General features: G+C 38.1%; 1 protein-coding gene across 3 annotated transcripts in view; it reads left to right on the top strand.

Annotated features, from left to right (window-relative positions):
- Positions 1-16,079, top strand: part of PRDM2 (PR/SET domain 2) — a 74,256-nt gene that overhangs the window by 12,076 nt on the left and 46,101 nt on the right. For all 3 annotated transcript variants that reach the window (XM_076355907.1, XM_076355906.1, XM_076355908.1), the window contains exons 3-6: positions 4,370-4,487; positions 5,772-5,875; positions 9,446-9,598; positions 15,862-15,988. In XM_076355907.1, coding sequence (XP_076212022.1) covers positions 4,370-4,487; positions 5,772-5,875; positions 9,446-9,598; positions 15,862-15,988 — 502 coding nt within the window. The remainder of the gene's footprint in view (positions 1-4,369; positions 4,488-5,771; positions 5,876-9,445; positions 9,599-15,861; positions 15,989-16,079) is intronic.

The raw sequence follows: 16,079 nt of genomic DNA, 5'->3' as shown, positions 1-16,079 counted from the left end.
TTCTATTCCTTCCATGGTTTCCAATTTGGGGGTCTTTCTCCCCTACAAATAGCTCTCTAGGTTGTGTCTGTGCAGCTGTTAGGGCTTACCAAGGCAGCAATAGAATAACCTTGCTATGACTCCAGTTTTATCATTTTTCTCGTTGCTGTTAAAGCTGGCAGAAGACATGTTCTTGTAACATAACTCAGCAAGTCACATTCATAAATGTAGAGAATAATTGCCACAAGCAGCACCCTCAGAAAGAGTAGGTGCTAAGTAGCAAAGGTTGAGAAGCTTTATCTGTTTTGCTTTAGAGGTAAAAGCCTTGAATTTGATAGCATATAGAGATGCATTTTAAAATACGTTTCCAGTAAACTTTCAGCATAACATGTGTCATAAGTGCTCAATGGAAAATGCTCTGAGTATTACTCAGTATATGAAAACTACTATCGTATCTCTGCTTTATGGTTATATGTAAAAGCAAGAATCATTCCCAGAAAGTCGGGGTTTACTTGGGCAACTATAGTGTTGCCCAATTTGTTGTCATTTTGCAGTTTAACACCTCCTAAAGCTTGTGCAGAGCTTAGATATAACATCCTTCATATTAAAGTAGTTATTGCCATCACCAGCAGTATTTGTTTCTGACCAGAATGATCAAAGTTCGATGTCAGAGGGCAGGTACTTTTTTAGGGCTGTTGCATGTGGTTCAACATATGCCTAGTTCTCACCAAGCACAATTCTTTCATCATGTGGACAAATTTTCTGGGAAACTATGCATGCTTGTAACTTTGAAATTCTGGTCATTTTTATCAGGAATAGCGTTTTGTTGATTTTAGCTAGGTAATAAAGAGCTAGTTGTTTAATGACAAGTGTGAGTAGCGTTTACTGTTCTGTTATACAAATAATAGTATGAATAATATTATAAGCAGCCTATTGAACTGTGTAGGCTCCTTAAAATGGAACTAATCACTTACTAGACATTCATAAATCATTTATTAGCTTTCTATTGCCTTTCAAACTTTAACATAAAAATACCATAAAACCTTTCGTATTAATTATAACCTGCTGGCTAAGGATTCTGAGCTGTTGATTTATTTAGGAATTATGATTAACATTTAGGATACTGAAATAATAACTTTTATGACATTATTTCAAACCCTTTATTCTCTCTAAAAGCTGCTTTTAGCTTATTCTATTTGTTGCAGAGCAGTAAACTTGACATGCAGATACTTTAACGTCGATCTCTGGAGTGAAATGGCATGTTTGTAGGTTGTAAACAGAGCAGTAGAAAGACAACAATAGACCCAGTAGTAGCCCTGTGAAGTACATTAAAATACAAGCTTCATCATGTCAGCTACTGTACCGTAAGGGTATTACGCACGTTACTAGTCTCCAGTATGTGCAGGGTAGCTTGTCTCTGTCCACCTAACACTCAGTACTGGGTAGTACGGGATATATCCGTGTTTATGGCAGAGTAGACAGTGTATCCCAAGTGCAAGTCCTAGTATATGCATTGGAGTAGTTAGTTTACTGCAACATCCTCAATTCAATAGGTAAAACAAATAACTTTTCATTTTTGTGAACTGTATGCACTTCTCGGAACTTTGAGTATGGTTTTCTCCTTAAGTTACTGTTTAGTCTTCCTCACAAGTGATACGCTTTCACGTAAGGCAATACCAAAAACTGTTTTAGATTGCTTTTTGGGGACTGATTAGATCGAGTATGCCTGAAAGTCATCACTTGAAAAGGGGAATTAAAGAGTTGCTAATATATGTGAAATTATCCTCAGTGTGGTGGGTAGCTGATGTTCTGGCTTTGCGCTGTATTTCCAAAGTCATCACTTGTGTGTTTCTAGGCAAGTTATTCCTGTTACTGAAGCTTTACATCATTCTTTCCTTTATGCATAGGGGCTTACGCGGTTGTTTCGTTTGGAACTTTTATGTGCATGTTTAGGAAGTGATTGACAAAATTAAAATGGAAGGCTGCATGAGCAGGTCTGGACCCTCAGACCGTAAGTGCTCTGGAGCTGGAATTGCCCTTTGTTTTGAAACTTTGAGATGTCCTGATACTCTAAGCTGAAATACCAGTTAGCTTTCATTATGAACGCAAATAGTACAAAACCAGGGTATACGCAGAAAAATTGCAGTATATCTCAGTTTTCACTTAAAAGAATTGAAGGATTCTTTAAAAAATATATAGAAAATGGAAAATGCTTAGAATTGTGTGTTGAGTACAAATAAATATCTTTAGAACTTAACAACTTTTAGCATTTAATTTCCTAATTCTCTGTTAATAGACATGCCTTTAATAGTTAAATATTTTTTTTTCCTTGCTATTGATCACCATTACTTTTTATGGACAGATATTTATGTTAAGTCAAACAGAAAATGAAACGGATGCTTGATAAGACATAAATGTTTTTCCAGTCATCCTTTTCATTAATGCTGTCGGTTATGATAAAGATAAGTGACATGCCATACCTCTGAAGCAGATCCAATCAAGCCTACATGATTTTACTAACCTTTAGTGAAATTTACTTGCTGAGGGTCATAATGGAGAAACTGCTTTGCTGACTTAAGCAGGTTTATTTGATCCACATTTGGTCTACATTTTAAAACAGAATTTACAGAAGATGAGTGTCTAGGTGTTAAGAAAAGATAATGGAACGCAGTTGCTGATGCTTTAGTGCAGAATCAACTTGCATTATACTTCTATTTTAGGGACTTTTACCATTTTATTCTTTGTAGGAAACCCAGGATTTTAAAAAACTATCAATAGGATGGTTATGAAATAAAATGAAAAAACGTCCTATTCTTCCTGTGTTCTGGCTGTGTTGCTGCATGCTGTTTTAATCAAATAAGTGTATTTTAGCATGGCAGTTCACTTGCCTCTCGTTACTTTAATTGCCAGGAGCATGTTTCAACAGTATAATTTGGACATTCAGGACGTATGTGTCCTGAAACACTTCTAACAACTTCTCTCATCTTCTGATTATTGGTATTCAAAAAGTATGCAGCTAACAAAGTTTTCTACTAAAAGCATCATGTGTTGCTTTTAAATATACTAGTCTTTTGGAAGCAGTCAGAAACATTTTCTAGCAGAAGAGATCGTATTTAAGATCTAGTGTACAGCTGAAACTTAAAATAATGAACACTTTTTGTGGCTTATTTTCAGAAAGGTTTAGGTCTGAATGTTAGATTAGGTCTGTGGTAGCTGTCTGTAATTTAAAGGGAAAATTAACCTACCTCCTTTACTTTTTTTAATTGAGTTAGACTTTCCAGACAGGTTATGTAAGAGCTGGTATGCTACATACTTTTTTGAAAAATGTGAGTTGTCGATTTTAAAAATAGAATTAAACATATTGTATACAAATATGTTGTGTAATCAGAGTAATTCTAATGCTTCAATAGAATGTTTAAGGAACTGGAGATTTTTATAGTGATAACTCATAGATACTAAAACTCTAGGACTGTTTCTATGAACACTTATGTGACACTTTTTTGAAGAAGTCTCAGCATAATAGACTAGGCAGGTAGATCAACTTCACAGTGTATTTTATCTGAAATTTGGAAGAACTTTAATCAGAAACGGCACAAAGGAGTGTTGTCTCAACCTAAGTAGCATGTAACAACGCTGTTACTGACCTTGTTACTTGTTAAATGTAGTTTCTCATGGCATAACTGATCAGTAAAAATAATGCGACTGAAAACTGTTCCATGGATGAGTTTTAGATTACCATATTAATGAGTGGTTTCAAAGACTTAACACTAAGCCTGAACTTAATGAAAACTATATTCTGAAAAACATAGATATTTTCCAAGGCATAGAACCACAGTACTTTTCTGTTCATTCATCTTTAGGTATAAGGTAGTAGTGCTGTCAGGTAAGTCATATTCAGATGGAAAAATAAAATACCTTTAGCTCTATTCTCCAAGTAACTCAAGGGAGAATTTTGAATTTGTTTTTAAGGAGAGGCCAAGGAAAATGAATGAAATGGCAAATAGCCTAAGAGATACATGAAAACCCTTTCAGTTAGATGTACTCACTGTATACTGCTTGTAATCAAAACACATCCACTAACTAAAGCGAAAGAATATTTACAGCAACTTTAGTTTCCAGTGTTTTACGTATATCTCTAATGTGGTCTTAGAACTCTGTGTTAAAGCATAAACAAGCCTAATGAAAATGATAGTGAAAACTTGAATGTTCTGATAAAAAGATACCTCTACATTAGCACGTTGATGGAGGGGACCCTAGTTGAAATGGCAATTTGGAAATTTTACTTTAATTTCCAGTCAAGAGTTTTTGTAGCTCATATGGGTTGATCATCTGTTGTGCTATTGTTTTTATCTGTTAATGGTCATGGTCCTTCTGGCTTTTTGACTTGTAGAACACAACTGAATCTACTGTTGCTGTGGAGACCTTAGATGATGTACCTGAGCATGTGCTTAGGGGGCTTCCTGAGGACGTGAGGCTCTTCCCATCTGCTGTTGACAAGACACGGCTTGGTGAGTGCTACAACTGTGAAAAGCAAATGAAGATTTTTATACTAGTCCACATGAATTACAGTTGCTGTGAAAGTTTGGTGCCCTCCTGTGCTGGGTAGGGATCATGTCTGGTGCATTTATCTGAAATAATTTCTGTTGGAAAGAGTGGACAGCTGCTAAGTTTCTCCAACATCCCAAGATGATGTTCCTAGAACATCAGAATTGGGGTCAAAGCTGGACCAAGATGCAAATAGATCGCTATGAAAGTACCAATATGTTACTTCACCGGTTTGTTTTCACTTATAGCACTTTACCAGTTTTGTGTTTTGCAACTGTCTTACTGTTGCCTCTTTAGAATGCTGCATCTCACTGTCCAATCAATATAAGAAGTTTAATTTATAAGAACAGATTCAGTGCAGACTTGAAAGCTGCTATATGGAGCAAAGTGTTGTTTCTGTAGTATGTCCAAAATGCTTGGCTTCTTTTTTAACAAAGTTTAACGTGGGAGAACTTTGATAGAAGTCAGAATTGCAGACTGGATACTCGATGTTGAAAGCTGGTAGTTTGAGGAATAAGCCTGACAATAGATGTATTGCTGTTAGTAACAGGTTATAAGCTCCTTGGAGCAAGGTTATTCTGTTCTAGTATGAACCTGATCTAGCATGGTCTGAATGAGAATGTTATGTTTAATTAGCAGTTATTTGTCAATCTGTTATTAGTTTTTGTGCTATAAAATATGAAATGCAGCTGTCCATTTTCATTCGGTTAAATCTTGTCAATAAGTTTGTGGGCAGATGCACATATTTTAACCAATCCTAAATGTGTTTTCCTTCAAAATATACTATTAATTAGTTTCACAACTTTCATGAGGGCTTCATTTGCCTGGCATTGCTTCAGAGAAAGCAAATAGGATTTTTGTTTTAATAACATGTTTACTCAGCAAAACAGCTGAAATCTGGGACTTCACAATATAAAACCTGTCGTGCTCTTATGGTATTTTGAATATCACCTGAAGGACAAGAAAAATCGAGGTCGTTTTTTGTCTTCAGAGCTACAGTAGCCCATGAGCAAAGAATGAAACCAGGTAAATGCTTAAACCTTTCAAGATTGAAGTGAGTTTTGGGGAGAAGATTGTTTGAATTCATTTTAGTAGAATTCAGTTTCCTTATTGTGATCTTAATATTGTAGAATGCTCCCCAATCTGAGACAGACACCTGTAATGATCTTAAGAAATATGAATTGTGAGTAGAAGATTTGCTTGAGATAAGTTAGATTAGTTTTAACTACTGATATGTGTCTCTGCAGGTGTCTGGGCAACAAAATCAATTTTAAAAGGCAAGAAGTTTGGACCATTTGTTGGTGACAAGAAAAAAAGATCTCAAGTTAAGAGCAATGTATACATGTGGGAGGTAAGAAACAGCTTGTAAATGGAAAAAGGTATCTGTCACTAGGTCAGTATTTTGTATTTAGCCTTTAATTTTTCCAGGGATTTTAGACATAGACATGATGTGAAATAATTGCCATCTATGTCTACCATTGCAAACAGTTATTTATAGACACTTGGATTGAGCAACCAATCTGAATTACAAAGCTTTAAACTATTTGCATTGTTTGAAATTGCTGTATTTATTTTCTTATATACTGTCTCTGGATCACACCTCCCCTTAAGAGTCTATTGCTGATAAAGCTTTGCTTTGTTGGCTTGAACCCTGAGTGATATCCCTTCTGCAGCTGAGTACTGTCAACCGCTTATGAAATTAGCGACATTTGGAGGATATGGAATCTCTTAAGGAAGCCATAGCGTTCCTCCTCATTGAAAACCAGCTCTTTGAAAACCAGCTTTGTTACGGGAATTGGTTTTGCTTTTGGAGTTTTTATAAAAGTTCTCAACTGTTGCAGTATTGCTTGTGCTGCTTGTGTTTGGGCTTGCCTTAAAGCGAATACTGTCTGGACAGCTGAATAGCTTTTTAAGCTCCACTGATAGTCATAAGACCTTGGATGTTATGTAGTTTTCAAAATGTAGGTGTCTTAATCTGGAGTTGAATCCGACCTACAGTGTCTTTGGAGGTAGTTATGAACTGCCTTAAAGACTTAATCAGTCTTTCTGGAGACACATATAGCAAATGGCTTTAGCAAAGTGAACGGTCAGGGAGGGGAGGGATGGAGGAACTGTGGCATAGCATATTCTGGAAGAGAACTTGCTAGTTTACAGATTTTTAGGCTAAAGATATTGATGATAGTCATCCTTCTGGCCCCTGGTCTGCAAAAATTGAACTGTATAAAACATTGGATACACATACAAAACTTAATGTTAACCCCTATCAGAGGAATTGATCTTGAACAATTTCCCATAAATGCAAATTCACATTCAGGAAAGTAATAAAGTGTTCGAGTATAACTTTTGTTGCATTGAGCTAATTTTATCACAAACTGGACTGCATAAGGTATCTTCGATTTTGATCTGGTACAAGAACACTTAGTGAGATTGAATCAGTCAAGTAAATTATTGACCTTGCAATTGTTTTTCTCAGTCCTGGAGTTTGAATGTTCTCAGTGGATATGTCTTAATATTTTTTAAATTTGTGTTGAGAAATGATAGTTGCAAACAAGCTGTTACAAAGTTTCGTAGTTTGCAATGCAGGCAATAATAGGAACCCTTGCTAGATTTCAAAGTAATTGTGTGTTGCTTTAATACTGATTTTGGAATTAAAAAAAGCAGCTAAAATGAGACCGCAGCAGTTGGCCCCATATGCCAATATCTGAAACGACTCCAGAATCTTAACGGTTAGAAAATGCAGTTTGTAAAAGGATGGTGGTGTGTGGGAGTAGTTGGGTATATGGACCTTCAACTAGGAGAACCACCTTTTCCACAAGAATCCCATTTGTTTCTTTAGTGAAGTTAATCTGCAGAAAAAGAAAGGCTTCTAAAAGCTGGCATCTCCAGTCAATTTTAATAATTTTGAGCTGTCATGCTAGAGTATCATTCTGAATAAGATGAGTTTTGTGTGTCAGTGTATGCTTGCTGTGTCTGAGGAGAGAAATAGAGACTTGAACATATTTCCATTTTGTGTCAGAGAGAAGCCACAGATAGGAAAATGACAGCAAGTGACTGAAAACTGAGGGAAATGCCATCTGCTGATTCAGAGTGACTGGCACAACTGTGCTGAATGATCTTTATTGTGGTTTACAGGAATCGCTTCAAGTCGCAGTGTTATATAGAGGAGTTGGAGCTATTTCCTTTCTAACAGTGCACAAGGCCTTTAAACAATCTTCTGTAAATTAGAAGCTTTAACTGAAAAGTAATAAAGTATTTTGTTTTGTGCAAAAACCATAATAAAGTAATATAAAAACATAATAAAGTAATATATTAAAAAAGTAATAAAGTATTGTGTTTTGCCATATATTCCATATCTGCTGACTCTTCCACAACATCATTCGGCTCTTTTCTTTCATTTTAACCAACAGGATTGCTTTTACAGTCTTGGTCTGTGAAGCTGTTTACGCTTTCATATTGTAAGGGCTGGGTGTGCTGATGAACATTCTTTCAAAAGTCAGCTGATTAAATCCATGCTGGAATAGTTTAAGTAAGGGAGATGTTTTCTCTTTGCTTGGAAAGAAACTGAGATGATTTTGGTATATTTATTGAAACTTTACCTTTATTGATAAAATTCTGTTTTATTAAACCAACAATATATCAACACACACAAAAAAATCACATTTATTAAGTGATTCTTGTTTTAAGCTGTTGTAGAAGTGCACTTGAATTTGAAAATGTAAAACAGTTGGAAAAGACTTAGAATTACTTGTAAGTATCAGAAACAATAAAAAGCTACAACATTGTGTAACAGAATGGGAAAGTTACGGTGAAATTGCAATTTTAGTTTATTCCTTATCTGCAGTGGTGCTAAGTGAATGTTGCAGGAGGTGACGAGCTAGGGAGGCTGGGTTTTGAAAAGAGCTCTTCCAGGCAGAGGCTGATATTTATAGACTTGACCAAAAGGAAAAAAGCCAATGATAAGATATAATTAAATTGCACGTATTTTTCCTTTTTTGTTTTTCTAAAAATCTGTGAGCTGCCCAATACTTCTGACACGTTGTGTACCTGTTAGTGTATGCCTGTGTTCCGAGACAAAGTAACGGAAAAATGACAGTTCCAGTTGCCAAACAGTGGTGTGTTCTTCGGTTTGGAAAAAAAAGCATAGCGTCCACTGATGGCTCTTCTTCCAGGCATCTAACTTAGATTATAATGAGAGAAGTGGGAGATGCATAACATGTCTTGAAAGAGAAGCAGAATTGCCTGTCATCAGAAAATACTGAAGAAGTCAGTAACCTTGCTTCATTGCAAGCTGTCTTGAAATGTAAAACAGGAGTAGGTGTTTAAAAATTTTTCTCCAAGAACGGAAACCAAAGAATTTACACAGCATCTTGGAACACATGGAAGTTTATTGACATGGTCAATTTTTAGAGGTGATCACAAGATTTCTGAAAGGTTAAGATTTTCTTTAATACCCTGAAAAAAGATTAAATATAAATTATGCTTTCCCTTATGGTTCCAAATAAAGCAAATGCTTCTAACGTCTATATAGTTACTTTTCCCAAATCATCAGATAGTAAAAATAAAGCTCTCTTGCCTTTATATCTAAATGCAAAATCTAGACAATCATTTCAGGCTTGCCAAACTGAAAAGAAAGCATAAAATGTTTTAAGTGTTTTGGTTTCTGAGCCCAAGACCTTCAGAGAAGGGCTTGCAGGCCAAAAGCTATTTTTTTTCCATTTGTACCATTCCACTGAAGAGATTGCAGAACACCAACACCACTCCCCCCAGCACAACCCCTACCTCTGCTCATATCCTTTGTGTTATCTCTGTCCTTAGATGACGATTACTACTTTGTATACCTTTAAAATGTGTAGTGTTTTAGTGCATGTACACTTCAGCGGTAACAGTTGTCCATTTGCTTAATGCCATTTTTGTCTCATAGGTGTATTACCCAAACTTGGGATGGATGTGTGTTGATGCAACTGATCCAAAGAAAGGGAACTGGCTACGATATATAAACTGGGCACGTTCAGGAAAGGAGCAAAATCTGTTTCCTCTGGAGATCAACAGGACCATATACTACAAAAGTTTAAAGGTATCACTGTCTGAAGAACAGTTACTGCTCTGTTACCTTTTATTATTACAACTTTTATTGCCCTTTATTCAAATTCTATTTTTTTACTATTTGTATTAAACAGATTTTGAAACATTTTATGAAATATAATTAAAATATTGCAAATGCTACATTTCACTGGTCTAAATTCTTCTGTGCCAATGCAGTTGACATTAAAATCTACTGTTAAAATATAAGATATATATGAACATTAGGTCTATCTTGTGGGTTAATGATTTGCTGTAGCACCAGATTTGATACAAACTAGAATGAAAAACTATAGCAGATTACATAAAATAAATGTTTTTCTATTTCTGTAGATATTAAGACATTTTTCTACTGAGGATTTTTTGCAGAAATCAGTTATTTTTATGGTCTTTGCATTGTATAACAAAGGAAGCTTCATGAAACACATTTCCCTGGTTTTATACCCTTCCAGTTTTATTCAGGGAGTGGGGGGGCAGGAAAACGGTGTCATTTCTGGGGCATTGTATCTCCCAAGCCAAGAAAAAAAGTGGTTTAACTATAAGTAATGGTAGAGTATGTTAGTGTTAGAAAATTGTGGCTATAAAGTATTATTTGAATCTCCGATCAAGAACCTACTAGCAGTGAGTATATATAGCTCAACTTTGTCTTTATTTAAAATGCTTTTTGGTTTTGGGGTATGTGCAGCCTCGCTGTTACGCTATTGCTGTTTCTTACATTTCCTTGTAAGGCTGACAACATCTATAAGTAACCGATCTTCACTTAATAAAAGAATGAGTTGATACCATGCAGTTTTGCAGTTTATAGGGCAGTATAGCAGTATGTAAAACTGTTATATTTTAGGCCACTCAAACTAGATTGGGAAAAAAAAAAACCCAAACCCTTCTAAACATTTTCTGAACTTTCTAACAGCTTTGAGAGAGCATTCAAGTAGAGGTTCACTATCGCCAGCCAGACTATTGACTTCTCTTCAGTGTTTATTCACTGAGGGCAGGCTCCCAATGTGAATCTGTAGCCAGCTTAGTTTTCTCTAGACACTTTATCTTGGGTTGCCTCTGCCTTTGCCCATAGTCACGCTAGTTCATTAATGTAAGTGTGCTTTTGGAGTCACTCTGACATTTTAAATTTCTTTCTCATTGAATCTTTTCTGCAAAGATTTCAGTCCTGATACAAACAGGCATTCACATATTTCTAATTTGTTTTCTGATGGATAATATTACACTTTGGAAAATGATTGTACCGCTAAAAGAGGCTGAGCACTGCTGACAGAATAACAAATACCATGCCTCAGCACCTGAAATATCCTTTTGTTCCTCTGACTGTCTTCTCTTGCGACCTGATGAATTTTATCCTAGTAGGTCTTGCCAACAACATCATGCTGCCAAGCAGCTCTTTCTGAAGACTATTAGAGCAGCCTATAAGGATCGGTCTTACCGGTTTCAAAATCTGTCTGGGGTTTGTTGCAGTGTGAGATACTGAGTTTGGGATGCGAGGTTCTTCAAAGAGCCATCTTCAGCAGGGTTTATTTGCCCCTGCAGCAACCACTTAGATATGTGTGTGCTGCAGAGTTGTTTATTAGCTTCAGTTCAGTGTTAGTAGCACCAGTCCCAGGCAAGCTTCTGGAAATTCATGTTGGCGTCTGCACTGTATGCTAGTTGGAGGGAGTGTTACATCAGAAATGGCATTACCTCCAGGCTGCCTCTGCACAGAGGCTTGCTGCTGCTACCTCTCGGAGGCCAGCACAGAAGCAGCAGCTCTGAGTAGTTTTGGGCCTCGATGTTGCGCAAAGTGGGGCGCCGGGACCTGAGCTGGTGAAGAAGCACCGAGTTGTTTCTGCCCTGTAGACTTAGTTCCAGGAATGCAGTGCGGACGTGCTCAAACTAGTTCTGCACGAGCTAGGTTGGGACGGCTTGTATTAGTAAACCCAGCTTCACGCTGCTCAGAAGTAACCAGACTCTTTCCAGGACCAAGTTAGTCCAAGCAGCATTGCAACCATGGTTCAGCGGTGCCTTCCTGCTGTTCCTTCGTTGCCACTGCATCTGTGACACAGGTAACATGGCAGGTAATTTAAGAGATGTCTGAGTTGCTTCACTATGCAAAACTGGGTTATAATGTAAAGTTTAACTTTGCCCCATATTGGGGAAGAAAGCTCACAAATCTGTAATAATGTTTGTTAAAAGCGCATACTGATATTCCAATTATTTTTGAACCATCTATTTCAATATATTTTATTCTCTTCTCCCACCTTTTAGAGGAGTGATATGTAAGGATATGTAAGGAAAATTCTGATCTTGCTAATCTGTGATGATTTTTGAAGTGAAAGCTTGGCATGAAATTGGGCAGTTTTCACTACCGTTAAATATTCAGCATTCAGTTAGCATACTGATAAATCAGGTCAAGATTTAGAAAGTCACATTGTGGTTTTTATAATTGCACAAGTGGACTATTCTTGTAGTTTAATAGGAATATTTTAAATCCAATATTCTGTTCAATTTCTTGTCCATTCCAAGAATATGAAAACCAAAGGAAGGCATTAAGAAAGCTTGTTTTCTCTAGTGTTTTCTTAGCTTGTTTTTCATTATTTAAAGTGACAAATTTATAGGAACCAGGCTTTTTAAATAAAGTTAGTGTGAAGAAATTGGAAGTTAAGCTATAAGTGACTGACAGCGTGGGTAGGAGAAGTATAATGTAGAGGAGGAGATTTTGAATGTGTGGTCTCAAGGGCAAAGTTACTACATTAAAGCGTTTAAATGTTGTCTGTTGTACCAGTTTTTACTATCCTATACCCTAGAAACTGCAGGGAAAATTCATACCTTGGAAAAAAATTGTGCTGCTTTCTGCTTTCTTTACAAAATATGGTTGCTTATATGTCTGCTTTTTCTTTAAAGGTTTGGTTTTGTCTCGCTTTCTGTATCAGAGATCATGTTGTTCTTATAGGGTCCATATCAGTCTTGGATTCACATCACACCTTACTGACAACTGAGACAAAAGAAAGCATGTAATGAATAACATCTTAAAAGTCCTTATCTTTCTGCATATAATGTGTTATGGTTTATACACTGCCATTTCAAAACTGTTGTAAATTTACCAGCCCAGGTATGTACACATGGTTCCTTCCTGATCTTTATCATAATTCATAAATTTAGGGGAATTCCATTTGGTGATAAATAAACAGCACAGTTTTTATTTACCCCCAAAAGAGAATTAGTGGCTTGTATGTCATTTTTTTCTGCTTTACCTTGAAGCATTTAAAATGTTGTCATAGCTATTAATTTTTTTCCCAAGGTTTTCTTCAGCTTCTTGTGGGTTTCTAATTTGTAAGTTAAACAGGGTGATTTCCAAGCTTCTTCGCTAAGATAAGCAAAGTCCAAATTTGCTTGGTGTAAAAGAACCTCAAAACTGCACAGAGCTTTAACTTCCCTGTTCTCTGCTGTAAATGAATAGTAATAGGATAGAACTTTTAAGTGAGCACAAGCAAATGTTTTTCTCTTCCATCTTCTCTTCATCTTTACTGAAGGACTGAGGATATTTGTAGGCTGCTTTGCATATGCTTTCCCCAGGATGCATATACGAGAGTTGTAATATTTCGATGAAACAGCTTAAACTCATTATGGGGTTTCGGAAGTTCTTCCTGCCTCTCCGAATGAAATGAGCTGGTTGAATAGTGTTGTTCTGCACATAGTACAGGACTTTGTAATTCTTGAAGAAGTAAAAAATTGCGGTGAAAACTCAGTTTCAAAAAGTCTTCTAAATAAGCTTGGCTGTGAAACTGTCCTTGATTAAGGTGAAATTAATTTGTTTATGGAAGAATGTTTTGTCAGGTTCATAATAATTCAAGAACCTCCCTGTTAAATAGGAGCGCAATGTAACATAGGGTTATACAGTGTGAAAAAGGCACACAAGTACTAATGCCGCAAACCGTACACTGTGGTTACATTTGGGGAGATAAGGCCACATCCAGGTGCAAAAGCACAGTATCACAGTAAAATGCAGTGTCTGTGGTGAAAAATATATACTCTAATAAGGTCAGGCAGGCAAATGCCAATCTCAGTCTGTGCAAGACACATTGCAGTGCTTGTACGTGTGCGATGAATTGAATTTTAGACGATCTGTGCTAAACCTCTTAGGATATAACTTGTTAGGATATTACTCTTGAAAATAACAAATTTTGAAATTACTTTAAACCTTTTGAACAGAAAATACTCGGATTAAGGAATGCTAAATGTTGCAGTTAAAACATAAAGCACCAAGAAGCATGTGGGATCTATTAACCTAATGAGCCTTTCTGAAATTCATACCTTTTTTAACCAAGCTATCCCAACCTGACACTACTACACAGACAATCTGTAGGTAATTGTTTGGAGGAGGTTGATTTTTAGAGTTGTTAGAGGGTGTCATCAGTAAGAGACAGCTGTGCGTTCTCTGGTGTCAAAGTAGCGGTGGAAGCGGCTCGTGCTCAGTGTAGTCCTTTTCTCGTTCGTATTGCTAGTGAGGGAGCCATTTTAATTGTCTGGTTTTGAAGCTGCTGCTGCATCTCATTTTAGAAGTACAAGGTTAGAGGACTTAATTCAGATTCTAGAGTAGTTACACCAAAACTAAATTCATCAAGTCGAATGTTGGTTCCAGCCATGCAGGTAAGAAATCACATGCTCGTTACCATCCTGTGTTTGCGTTGCCTAGAATTTTTGCCAGCTCTTTTCTCTGAGTTTGTATATTGTTTAGATGATAACTTGTTTGCTTCAGACAACTCTTCTTCATTTTTTGCTGCTAAACAGCTGCAAAATGGGACCAGGCAAATAGGTTTACCACTATTTGTCCTATCGGGCCTCCAGAACTGCTAAGCCAAACCGTAGGCTTTGCTTATATTATACCTTAAACACTTAACATAGTTGTTGGGGTCTTGCATCTTTTGTTGTTCCAGTGTGGGGGGGTATAAACATAACTATCATCTTTATCAAGTGCTGTGAGACTGTCTAAAAAAAAAAAAAGTGCTTTAGAAGAAACAATATTACTATTGTTCTGGATACAAAAGTTCCTTTTGGCTTCAGGCTTGAAATAATAGTCTGAGGATACCCTTTGCTCTAACGTAATGACTATAAAAATAGTATCTTATCTCCACAAGCCCGGTGTTCATTAAGCCCTGGAAAGAGGGGGATTGTAGTTCAGGTAAAGGAAGGCATTTAAGTTGATTTTTCTTGGTTTTGGATAGAATGCTTCAGGAAACGGAGAGATAATGATGAAGATTTAAAAAATAGGTACAAATACATCTCTAGTCTGCAAACTTGGGGACTTACTAGTTTGAGCCTGATAATATTTTAAGGAATATGTGAGATAATCGGAGAAACTAGTATTGATCAGTTTGGTGACAGTGCTGGGAATATGAGTAGGAATTGCAGTGATGCTGCAATTAGCCCAGTGATTAGCTACTGGGCTAATTTGGTCTTTCCTGTGCGTTTTTTTGATTGGATCAAAAAAAATTAGAAATAATAAATTTGGACTGGCAAACAAATCTTTCGTTATTGTGATTCAGTGTATCTGTTAAACATGTAGCAACTATCTGTTTTCCTCTGTAACCCCTTTAACTCAGTGCCACGGTCTTTTCCTGTGTCTTTAGATTTTTGTTCCAAATTCCAACTTTAGTGGATGGCTGAACAGTTTTGCTCATTATTTAATGCTTTGTGTAAGGTAGGTGTGCTTAGCTCGAGTAATGCCGATAGCTCCCTGAAAAGAATTAAACTGCAAATAGCAATAGCAATAAACGCCGGGGGTTTCATTGCTGTGTGTTCAGCCTGCGTGGATTTAAATCAGCGTCACGGTGTGAGACGAGTCAAAATTCGGGGTGTTCCAGCTTGGAGTTTCACGTCTGTTTAGTAACTGTGTGTTACCGTGCGATCAGTTGTTAATACCGGCGGAAAAGGCCGGTTTCTCGGTGGCAAGGCATCCTCAGTACGGTCGGAAGGAGGCGGGGGGGGGGGGGGGGGGGGGTTGCTGGGTGCCGCCTGTCCGCGGGCCCGGCCCCGTTTCTGCGCGGGTTGACTTTGGTCCCGGAGCCGGGGCGGGAGGGGGGAGCTCGGCGCTGCACACGCTGCGCGCCCTCCGGCCGGCAGGGGGCGCGGGCGGCGGCGCCCTTCGCGCGCGGGGCGCCGCGGGCTGAGCGGGGCACCGCCGTCGGCGCCGCCGCGGCCGCTCCCCGCCCCGCGGCCCGCCGCCAACAAGCCGCCGCCTGATTGGCGCCGCGCCTCTCTCTTCTCTCCCGGCAGCCAATCGCGCCCGGCGAGGAGCTGTTGGTGTGGTACAATGGGGAGGACGACCCGGAGATAGCCGCCGCTATTGAGGAAGAGCGAGCCAGCGCCCGGAGCCGGCGGCACTCCCCGAAAGCCAAGAAAGGTAGGGCCCTCCCCGCCCGCCGCGCCGCGGCCCCCGGCCCTCCCTGCCGCGCCGCGCCCGCGCCCCGCGGCGGCCGGGCGTGGCGGCGGGG

This window comes from Aptenodytes patagonicus, chromosome 19 (assembly GCF_965638725.1).
Source record: "Aptenodytes patagonicus chromosome 19, bAptPat1.pri.cur, whole genome shotgun sequence".
Lineage (NCBI taxonomy): Eukaryota > Metazoa > Chordata > Aves > Sphenisciformes > Spheniscidae > Aptenodytes > Aptenodytes patagonicus.
The sequence above is the reverse complement of the archived record's forward strand: the minus strand, read 5'-3'. Positions and strand labels throughout refer to the sequence as shown.